Genomic DNA, 11,568 nt, shown 5'->3' with positions numbered 1-11,568 from the left:
AACAAATAAACACCAACCATTCATTTGCAAATGACAGTGCAATTTAATGGTCGATGTGAGAAGAGTTAAAAGAGTTTCGTACATGTAGGACTAGCTTTAATAGTAAAACTCATGTTGGTACTATTATCAGTTTTTACATTTCTTTAGTATTTTGAGTTATAATTATTTATATATATATATATATTTATATATATATATGAGGATCCATTATCTAGGGTTGAAATCTATGGACATTAATAGTAACCGTTAAATTTTCATCAAATAACTAAAATTCATTTATGAACAGCATTAAATAATGCCAAACAATATTACACATTGATTTGTACAGTATTTGCATAAATAATAGCCATTGGATCATCATTCGATAGTTGTAAACAAATCTCCTTAATAAACAATAATCTATGTACCTGTGTATATATTTATATATATATATTAGTTATTATATTTATATATCTGATAATGAATTTTGAAGTTTCTAAACAAAAGAAAAAAAACCATAATCCTCAAATTAGTCCCTCTATTATGATTATATCGCACTTTTAGTTCCTCTAATATGAAATGTGCCAATTTAGTCCCACTATTTTCCTCTGTTGAAAAATATTGGTTCTTATACTACCCATCGTCATTCTTGCTGTCCATTTTCTTTGATGTGGCATCCACTAACACCTACTTAATATAAAAGAAACCAATAATTGATTTAAAATATTATTAAAGATTCCCGCATCATTTCAAATCATGCTAATGTAGCATGCACTATCATTGAAATAGAAACCTTTACCAATATTTTAAGCTATTTATTGATTTCTTTCATATTAAATATGATCTGTTGGTGTTAGTGGATGCCACATCAATGAAAATGGATGACAACAATGATGATTGTTATGGCAAGAATTGAGATTTCCCAATCGAGAAAAATAAAGAGACCAAATGAACGCATTTCATAATAGAAGGACTAAAATGGCGACCATAATAGAGAAACTATTTTGAAGATTACTGCAAAAAAAAAGATTTTTTGCCTAAAATTATTTGATAATTTGATATAACAATCGATAATTAAGTAAATAATAGCACGGCAAACAAACACATAAGCATATGTATACATATACCCCTACAATAGAACAATAAAACAATAGAAGAATTCATATTTCATTCCCACATATGCATACGCAAACATATACCCCTACAATAGAACAATAGAAGAATTGATATTTTATTCATTAATTAAGCCAAAAATCAAGGGAAAAATCGAAGGTTTGTGACTTGTTTAGTATTTATCAAATATATATATATATATATATATAGACACACATATATAAACACAAAGAAGAAATTTCAAGATTTTATAAAAAAATACAAATATAAGGCCAAATTATATTATAAATACCCATGCAAAACTATATGTGAGATTATCAAGAATTTCCTTTGGGCATATACTCCTTGAATGGAATATGTAAAAAATGTTTCATGCCAAGGATTCTAATTTTTGCAAGACGTATGCAAAAAAACAAAAAAATAAAATAAATAAAAAGAAAGGAAAAACACCTAACCGATAAATAATCTTTTGAGAACTCCGAAGAAAGATGGACTGAAAAAAATCCATCATTTAGAGATGCATATTGGGCTGGGAATCCCCATTTCCCGCTGGGACCTGCCTCAATGGGTGGGAATTCCCTGAAATAAACCCCTCAGGGCAGGGATGGGGAATGTATTCTCGCCCCGCCTCCCCCTAGAGATACTAGGGGGAATCCCACGAGGGAAGGATTCCCGATTTTTTTAAATTAAATATATATTATATATATTAAAAATAACTCATATGATTAATTTTATTTATTAAAAAAATCAATATTGATATAATATTATAATGACCAAATTTGGGTTTTTAAAAATTTTTATTTTTTTGGTATTTATTAATAATGTTTTTAGATTTTTTTAATAAAAAAATTAGTGTTATTCCAATGCAATACTTGGAGATAATTATATAAAAAATTGTTTAAAAAATTTTAATCAAAACCTTTTTATTTCCTATTATAGAAAAATATGCTATATTAAAATTAAGATTAAATTGATTAATTTATCAACTTTATTGAAATTTTAACTTGTAAGTAGAACATTTCTTATGAACCCCAACTTTCGGAGTTCTCCTTCTTTGGTTCTTCATACGATCGGTTACTTCTTTGTTATTTTCTCATACATTAAATAATACTTATTTTGAGAAATATTTTATTATTTTTTTAATTTCATATATGATGTATTATATGTGTAATTAGGAAAAAAATTTTGTGGGTTAAAGACTCTTCGCCCCCGCAGGAATTCTCCGACCGCACGAAGATCTCTACGTTGAAATGAGTGGAGGAAATTTCTCTCTCGCAGAGAATTTTGAGACGGGAATGGGGTTGGGGATGGAGATCCCATTCCCTGTCCAGCCCCATCCCACTTGCATCCTACCATCATTTTTATAGTTGGGTTTCAGCATTTAGGGCGCCAAATCAAAGGGCCAAGGAAGGAGTGATAAACACCAAAGTTAGGTCCCAAGGCCAGACAAACAAAGGCCAACAACCAACCAATTACTTTCTATATTTACCATCATACCATCACCATGCATTGCATGTTATGAAACCTGCAACCTACTTTGCCATTGGAATGCCAGCATATGATGATCCCATTCCATTATATACATATATATATATATATATATATATATATATATATATATGTGAAGACTATTTTTCTATGGATGTCAATAGATAAAAAATCTATAAATATCCATTATCAACTGTTGGATTTTAATCCAATGGCATTGATAAATAGCATGTACTACAAAAATATATATTGCAATTACTTTTAGAATAGTATAATAAATATTCATCAATATCAGCCAATGGATCGTGATACAACGGCTGATAATTGGGTATCCATAGATTTTTATGCCACCAAACTTCCAATCACATCCAAATGCATTGCTTAATCATGCAACATCTCAATCAGAAATGCTTTGAGATTGACAACAGGAGTGATTGCTTGAATGAAGAAATTGAAAAGACAAGAAACATAATACGAATGGCACAATGAGAGGATGTGATCCCTACATACCTTTCAAGAATAGCCACTGAGCCACACATTTTTTTTTCTCAAATTTCTGCAAAATCTTATAGATCTAAAGCAGCCATGAGTCATCAAGAAGAGCATTGAAAACAATGAAAAGTAAGTCATGGCACACATGGGGAGCAAGAGCCATTACTCTCATAGTAGGGCAAAGTAGAATAAAACCACAAATAAAATGTTTGTACCTTCATTGAGAAGTAGGGTCACAAAGAATTTGCAATGGTTATCATAGTGCAAAATAGATGGATAAGAAATCATGTCTACTACGGTTTCAATGGAACAGGACAGTTCCTGGCATTGAGAGCGAGTTCGAACGACAAGACTGCACTTCAATATAGTGTTCAATGAATGTACAGCTAAGGAACATCTATGAATGATTCGCATATATGAACGAATCCTCCGTTTTATACGTCAAGAATTGAAATTGTGATTAACTCACAACAGTCATGTAACAACTAACAGATGGCATGACATTGTATTGGTTGTTTATAAATCAGCAATCATAACAAATTTAAACTCATGAACATCATATTGAAACACTTGTTCAGTTCTTAGCCAAGTCATTTGCAGTCACTGTCTAATGTGAATGAACTGGGTAAAAGAGAGGTAGAGAGGAAACCAGATATGAAACTTTGAGGTGCAATTACATGAAATTTAGTAGTGGAATGGTACCAAGTAAATTGAAAGTTGAAAGTTTTCACAAACTGAGGTCTCTCACTTGTAGAAATCAAAATCAGTATCAGGCTTCTTCACGTTTGTCCGGTAGCCTTTCTCAAAGTCCTTGGGAAGAATCACATACCGGTTTTTTCGGACAGCATGCATTCCTGCTTCCTGACAGATTGCTGCAATCTGCAGAACCAAGCAAAGGTGTAACGTGTCAGTGTCAGAGAAGGACTAATTCTCAAAGATAAGAAGCAAGTAACGGTACACATGGCAACACATCAATAAATAGGAAGTTAATTTGGATGCTCCCATCTAGTGTTCATGATGCAGACTTCACACCACAAACTGTTTGTTATATTAAGTGAAACAACTGTCAGGGAGATAAAAAGAATGAGTAAAGGTTCAAAGAAACAAATGCATAAGTTGGAAACCACAATGATCAGTTAGTTCCCTAAATAAGATAGAAATTTCCACAAATTAACAACCTAAAATTGCTCTCAATTCAATAATGAAGCACATTGAGCTGAACAGTCACCCTTTATATTGACATTGCCTTCTGGCCCCAGATCTTCATTAATGTCTTGAATAATTTGTGGGTACAATTTACAATCTCCAAACTGATTTCACTTAGTAACCATCTGCATAATGTCCCTAATAATATTCTTCCTATTCAGAAACAACTCTAAAAATGATTTAAATATTTTGAATACTGAAATATACTGCTGGCAGAAGCAACTCTTCAAAATTCCTAACAATTCCTCTTGTCCCCTGACCATTCTAAATGTTTGCTCTCAATCTTTAGAACATTTTCAGTTATCTATGCTGAAGATGCCAAGGCATAGAAGATTCTAAAGATCTGCCAGTAAGTCACATTATGACTTTGCCCCCATTCCTTGGTTTGGTTATGCCCCACCGCTTGGTTTTTGGAACCTTGTTCAAATGCACAGGAATTTCAATTTGAAAACTGAAGACATGCATTATGGAGAGTAGGCTTTAAAAAAATACTAAAACTTGACAGGAACAAATATCCCACATATACATCACTAGAATAAATTTTCATAGATTAACTTACGGAGATTCCAGATAGAAGAAGGCATGCTAAAAGCAAACTAACCTCAGCGGCACTAATCTTATCTGGACGAGAAACATAATCTTCCAAGTCAACCTCATCACTGAGATTCATTTTGGCAGTGCAGACCTGTAAAAAACCAGAACAAAGGCAATAAGATGCATGCACAAAAGATTTTCATAACTAAAATAGGAGCTTAAATTTTTTTCAGATTTTTCAAAATCTAATGCCAGAAAACCAACCAAATTCTGTCTCTCTGGTTCATATTACAAATCTTTAAATCCTACTTTAGAAATTATTGTTTCCTGAAAAAAATGAACAAAACAAAAAGCAAGCCAAATCCTATACTGAAGCAATAACCAACTGTAGGGCCAGCAAACTATGAGCCACCATTACAGCATAGTTATATGTTAGGAATCATCATCAGATATTGCATATAAAAAACAAATTATCTTGTTTAACATCGTAGAGTCTTTCTCTTTGCTAGTTTAACAATGACATCTAATAAGCAACTTGATTACTAGTGACAACTAATGACATTTCACTATTAGCAAGACACTTTCCTTTGGTTACCATAAGTTGGCACCATACCTTTGAACTCAGTGCTCTAAAGAGCAAGCAATACATAAGGTAAAGAATGCAAAATTAGAATGGGGTTGGGGCAGGGAGAAAGGTCAAAGAAAGTAAAGAAGTTTAATTCCTAGAGGGATTTTGGCATACAGATTATGAAGCAATCCCATCATTAGTAACAGGCTGGTAGAACAAACCAAGTTACTCCCGTGCTTGAAGTATCTTCCTTTAACAAGGCTATGGCAGTTATATGTGAAAAACTCAGATTTACAATTAGTTTAGAATATTAATTTATGTAGAATATCAATATAGTGCATTTTGCTTAATTTCAGTATCTGTCATGCTATGTACGACAAAGTTTCTCCAAATGTCAAGTGAATCCCATAAAATGCTTTCTATCCCAAATCCAACAGATAAAAAAGAAGATATAACAGTTAAGTCACATAATTCAAATCGCTGCAAACTAAAACTCAGCTCAAAAATGTCATGCACCCATTCAACTTCAATTTAGTCTTAACAAATTTATTCCCATTGTTTCACCAAAGTTAGAATTTCAAGTAGTAAAGTTCAGTCTATAAACAGATAACTTCCAGAAAAGCTTATAATAGAAGTTTATAACTGCACACTTTCATTGATAGATGAGCAGTGGATGTTTAAGTAAGGTCCTATTTTTTTTTTAACGGATATCAGGGCACTTGTTATAGATGCAAGATCAAAGAAGTCACCTCATTCTCATTGATGATGCAGGTAAATCACTTAGAGCAGTGGAGAAAAAGTACCTGAAATACAAGCCTCTTTTGTCTTCTATCAGGCAAGGGAAACTCGATTTTCCTATCAAGCCTACCGGGACGTAATAGGGCAGGGTCTAGAGTGTCAGCTCTGTTTGTTGCCATTATAACCTTAACATTCACTGTTTGGTCAAATCCATCCATCTGCAAATGCATTCACATGAGAGTAGAAGAATGAAGTTGAGAAAGACGTAAGAAAACAATATCTATAGGAAAACCATGCTTTATGTGCAGCTGGTAAGACCAAAAATTAATCCCTTCAAATTACTAATGCAAAGCCATAACATAAAAGCCATGAACCAGGTCGATGAGGTCATTATCTTCCAAGAAATAGGTTATCAAAATTAACCATGGAATGAAGATTCTGATATTTTGCAAAACACAGACCAGCAACCAACAGTCTATTCTCTTTATGATTAAAATATTGATAAAATATATCAATGAAGAGTTGAAATCTTCCAATGACAACTAACTGTTTAAACAAAACAAAGCCGCTGCATCCATTAGATTCAGTTTTGAAACGCAAACTGGGTGGAAATCCAGAAAAAGAAAGACAAATATTTCTAGACAAAATGAGTTTGTAAATGTGAGGTTGCATTATTTTTAGATTTACATATTCTTAACGCCTACCTGATTTAAGAGCTCCATGAGGATACGCTGAACTTCTCTGTCAGCGCCAGTTTGAGCATCAAAACGAGCAGTCGCAATAGCATCAACCTCATCAATAAAAATAATTGCCGGTGCATTCTCTTTGGCAAGACGGAAAACATCACGAACCATTCTGGGACCCTAATCACAATCACAAACAAGTACAAACAAATAAGTTGATAACTGACAACAAAAGATGCAAGTGGTGCACATATGCAACCAATGAACAGCCAAAAAAGCAGTCCTGTGACACCAGCATACAGAAACAAGAGAAGTTGTTTAGGGGGAAGAAAAATAAGAAAGTATGCTCTACATGAAATGATGAAGTCCAGGACTTGCCAATTGATTGCTGAATGCTACCAATGCTCACACACCACACACACACACAAAAATAAAAATAAATAATGCAGGTTGAATCCTCAGTAAGATTATAAGGACAAGTAAACCACAGTATTTCTGCTCCAGTAGAATTACTTAAAAATTGCCACATCAGTGATTGAAACCATGAGAAAGAAAGAGGCACAAAGGAATCAAATGCATGTGGAATATTTATTAGACATACCTCACCCAAATACTTCTGAACAAATTCTGAACCGACCACGCGTATAAATGCAGCAGTTGTATGATTGGCTACAGCCTTGGCAAGCATAGTTTTACCAGTGCCAGGTGGACCATAGAGAAGGACACCCCTTGGAGGGTCTATACCAATCTGCTTGTATAATTCATGGTGTGTCAATGGCAATTCCACAGCTTCACGTATTTCCTGTTTCTGAATATCACACCCTCCAATATCCTAATTACAACAAATAAATGTAAGTCAAATATCCACTATAAAATATGGTTATGTACCTGGAAAATAGAAGGAATTTATACTGTAGAGAACCAGCAAACACATAATTGACTGTCAAATCTCCACAATTTAGGCAGCATAACTAAAAAACAAATTAAAAAACTTGCAAAAACCCAGAAATATTTAATATCGAACCGATATTATTCATGAATAATAGACATAAGAGACAGCTCTCCTAGTAGTTACATGAACAAGAAAATCTGATCACCACGTTATTTCACTCAGTTATTTACAAATATTCTAGTGGACATCAAGTAAGTTATTTAAAACCTTTAAGTCCAACAACTAGTAACCACAATGGCCACCAACTAGTCATAGAAATATTCCAAACATAGATTTTAACCTTCATTCTCAGTAACAATAATTGCACTTGCTAAAGAATTAAAATAATAGATGGGCTATACAATTTCAAAGACTGATAGTATTATAAAATTGAGATCAGGGGAAGTTGGAAAGGCCATAAAAGGAAAAATATCATCAATCATTAAGTTCTCATGATGGTCTTTCTAGGGCACCCACCTAACATATAAACCAAAACCTTATTTTGCTACACCTAAACCAATCACTTCAAAATGAATTAGCCAATTATACTCCCTCATGAATAAGCAACCCCTCCCAACATTCACAATGGAAAATAAAGAATAAAACAGAAACGCAGAATGTCCTTCAGGTAGAAAGCAATCAAAGCTTAAATGGATGTAGGTGATGTTGTTAAGCGCGCAAGGCACACCCGAGGAGCTAGGACCCTTATATCGCCCGAGGTGCAAGGCGCAAAAAAAGCACACGCCTAATCGAAGTAAGGCGCACACACATAAAGAATATATATATATATGTATATATATGGTATATAATAGACAAATAGAAAGCTTAAAGCCTTAAACTCTAATATTAACAAACTTGTCTTATCTTAAAGTCAGAATTCTATTCCTAAAATCATAAGCAACTAATAATCATCATCATTAATGTCAAACTCTAAATTCATGTTTTCATCTTCTTTTCCTCATTCAAAATCATAGCCATCTACATCAAGCTCTACTTCATTGTCATCTTCCTCTTCAATAGCTGAAAACTTTCTTTAAATAGACTTAAGAGACTTTTCAAATATCAATACCTAGTAAATTGTGGCCCTTTTAATAGATTTAGAGACTTTTCAAATACCAATGGCTAGTAAACTGTGGCTCTTTTAAACAATAGAAGACCAACAGTTTTTTCAATCAGGCGCGCCTTTTTTGCACCTTGGGCTTAAAAAAAGCGCAAAAGAGCACAAAAAACCCTCGTTTGACTAAAAGCGCCTTGCCCTAGACCCTTCGAGGTGCTAAGGAAGTTTAGCGTTGCGCTTGGGCACCTAGGCGCGCGCCTTAACAACACTAGGTCTCAAATTAAACCAATCAATTTCACTTAACACGACTAAGGCACACCTTCAATCCATACAAAAATAACTCTAGAGTCACCAACCAGGGCTATAATGAGCATTCTAAAACAAATTAGAACCTAAGGGAACTGTTCACTGTGAAAATAAGATGCTATTTTACTATTCCAAGACATTGAATTTTCCATATGTATTGATGGCGCATTGAGATACATTGAATTTTTAAGTAATACTCGTCATCATTTGCTTGAAAGAAAAACAAACCTACAACTGGCGAATTTTCAGCCCAGAAGATTAGGGGCCACAAGCATCAAAATGTGCAAGGTGTGCCTCCAACAGAGCATTCAAAAGGTAGAAAATGTTCCAAACTCCATCATTTGAATGATTTTATAGGATAAATATACATAAATCAGTTAAGAGACGTAAAAGGATTGTCAAAACAAGAGAAATAGTGGAAGCCATGTCCCCCAGCATCCACACTAGAATGTACTACTAAAGTTGTTTTTCATGAATTGATTTCTGCACATATGTTCCATCATTTTCTTAGAATCCTCCAACATACATTACTTTTTCTTTAAAGTTCTGAAGTTTAATGATTCTATAGGTCACCCAGAACAATGGCATTTCATTAGAAGCAGAAGCACAGATGAATCAATGAATTGCCTCAGAAATGATCCGTGCTTTTACAAACCTAAATTCAGCAGGTTGTAAGATTCACAATTCAAGTGGCTCACATCACATAAGGAAGCAGCAAAACACTAATTCATAACCACAAATAACCACACATGACAATGGAACCAACTCATAGATGAAATAAAAGAACAAGTAACTACAACCCTATATGCATAAAAAACAGAGCTTTAAACCAAATCCAGATCAAAACATAAGCCTCTAACTAAGCGCTTTCCACATTGTGAGACACCGGGCTTGTCACTCTTTCCAAAAATTCACCAGAGAATCAATCTCCACCAAAACCCTAGCTCACAATCATAAACAGGACAGAGATCATAAATTTAACCTAGTCCAAATCAAATCACCAAGCTCCAATACCTACAGTAATCACCAAGCTCTAGATCCTACAGTATGTTAGCTAACACTTAATATTCATTCAAAATACCAAAGACCTGAAGCCCACGAAATTGTTTCAAACATCTGATTCTCATAAATCTATCCTAAAACTAAAACCACCGGACAAAATATCAAAAAACAAGAAACCCTAATTCACAGCCGCGCACACACAAAAACCCAAAAATGAAATCTTTAAAAAACCCAACATCCAGAAACAAAAGGCAACAGATCAAACTCACATTGTAAGTAACATCCGGCTTCTCCGACTGACTCAAAAGCGAAATACTCGAATCGGCCTCCGGAGGCAGCACATCAACTAAAGCATTCGAATGGCGGTGCAGCGCCACCGACGCCGAGGGCTTCAACAATTCGCGATTGATCGTGCTCAAGATCCTGACATAATAATTGGACCCCGTCGTGGATCCAACGATCCCATTGTTCTGGTCGACCATCTCCATGAACTGGCCGATAACGAGGGGCACAGACTGGATACGCTTGACCTCCTCCTGAGCGCGGAGAAGCTCTCGCTTAAGGTTCTTCTGCTCGTCCTTTACATACTCCTCCTGGATGTCGATGAACTCTAGCTGGCGTTGCAGGGACTTGAGGCGGCCGTAGAGGTCGTCATCGTCCTCACCGCCGGGTGAGAGGGAGGTGGAGGGGATCGCTGCAAAGCTTGGGGGAGGCTCCGAGAGGGTGGGCTTGGGATCGAGGATCATCGCGGAGGACGCCATCGGAAGGGATCGAGATTTCTTCGAAGAGAGAGAGAGAGAGAGAGAGAGAGAGAGAGAAGGGTTCGAGGAAACGAAACCCCAATCGGGTTTTTAATTTTATCGCACGAAAATTCGATCCGATATTTGATAACGGATTATATAAACAGCAAAACGGATCCGAATTGGAAGCAGATTATCGGATTCGGGTTTATTTTTTTAACGGGTTCGGATCTGTGTTGTCAAGTCGAGTGCCGGGTTAGTGGATTCGGATCTTGTTAGGCTTAACGGGTTAGATAGAAGTGAGATCTCATCTGAGATCTTTAATGGATTCGGATGCAACTTGTTCATTTATTCACCATTCATAGTGGGCCAATTAAAAAAACAGGAAAGAGAGAGAAAATTGCTAGAATGGTCCTATAAAAAAATAAGTAATTATAAGCATATTTTGAAAGAAAACTATCTGCTCGGAGGAATTAAGCCATGAACACCAAACTTTTTCAAACACGACAAGCACTTGATAGTATTTCCCTCATGTGTTGATTATTGCAAATGCACATGTTGAATATGTGAGTTATTTCCACGAATTCACCTCATCGCACATGTGAGTAGAAAGTGCAATATCATCTCACGCCACACGAAACAATTTGTGTTTGTGCAACTAACCACTTGAACAAAATAATTTTAGTATGTACTAAAATTATGAAAATATTCATTTTATATTTTTAATTTTA

At 34.9% G+C, this 11,568-nt stretch overlaps 1 protein-coding gene across 2 annotated transcripts; it reads right to left on the bottom strand.

Moving 5' to 3' along the window:
- Positions 1-3,605: 3,605 nt before the first annotated feature.
- Positions 3,606-10,932, bottom strand: LOC120265527 (26S proteasome regulatory subunit 6B homolog). 2 transcript variants are annotated; one of them, XM_039273463.1, is made up of 6 exons: positions 10,367-10,929; positions 7,403-7,633; positions 6,823-6,981; positions 6,184-6,336; positions 4,880-4,963; positions 3,606-3,951 (listed from the first exon to the last, which is right to left on the bottom strand). In XM_039273463.1, the coding sequence occupies exons 1-6, from the start codon at positions 10,856-10,858 to the stop codon at positions 3,817-3,819; spliced, it is 1,254 nt and encodes a 417-aa protein (XP_039129397.1). In that variant the 5' UTR covers positions 10,859-10,929; the 3' UTR covers positions 3,606-3,816. The 2 variants fall into 2 exon arrangements, with proteins under 2 accessions (XP_039129397.1, XP_039129398.1); XM_039273464.1 differs by lacking the exon at positions 3,606-3,951 and adding an exon at positions 4,510-4,695 and having other exon boundaries at positions 4,838-4,963; positions 10,367-10,932.
- Positions 10,933-11,568: the final 636 nt, after the last annotated feature.

This window comes from Dioscorea cayenensis, chromosome 7, assembly GCF_009730915.1.
Source record: "Dioscorea cayenensis subsp. rotundata cultivar TDr96_F1 chromosome 7, TDr96_F1_v2_PseudoChromosome.rev07_lg8_w22 25.fasta, whole genome shotgun sequence".
Lineage (NCBI taxonomy): Eukaryota > Viridiplantae > Streptophyta > Magnoliopsida > Dioscoreales > Dioscoreaceae > Dioscorea > Dioscorea cayenensis.
The sequence above is the reverse complement of the archived record's forward strand: the minus strand, read 5'-3'. Positions and strand labels throughout refer to the sequence as shown.

Bases quoted from the DNA above. Each gene is read 5' to 3' on its own strand.
- LOC120265527 (XM_039273463.1), bottom strand. From the start codon at position 10,858: ATGGCGTCCTCCGCGATGATCCTCGATCCCAAGCCCACCCTCTCGGAG. The intron at 4,964-6,183 runs GTACTTTTTCTC...GGTTTTTTACAG, and splicing joins AAAAGAGGCTTGTATTTCAG to GTCTGCACTGCCAAAATGAA. The intron at 3,952-4,879 runs GTTAGTTTGCTT...TTGGTTCTGCAG, and splicing joins ATAAGATTAGTGCCGCTGAG to ATTGCAGCAATCTGTCAGGA.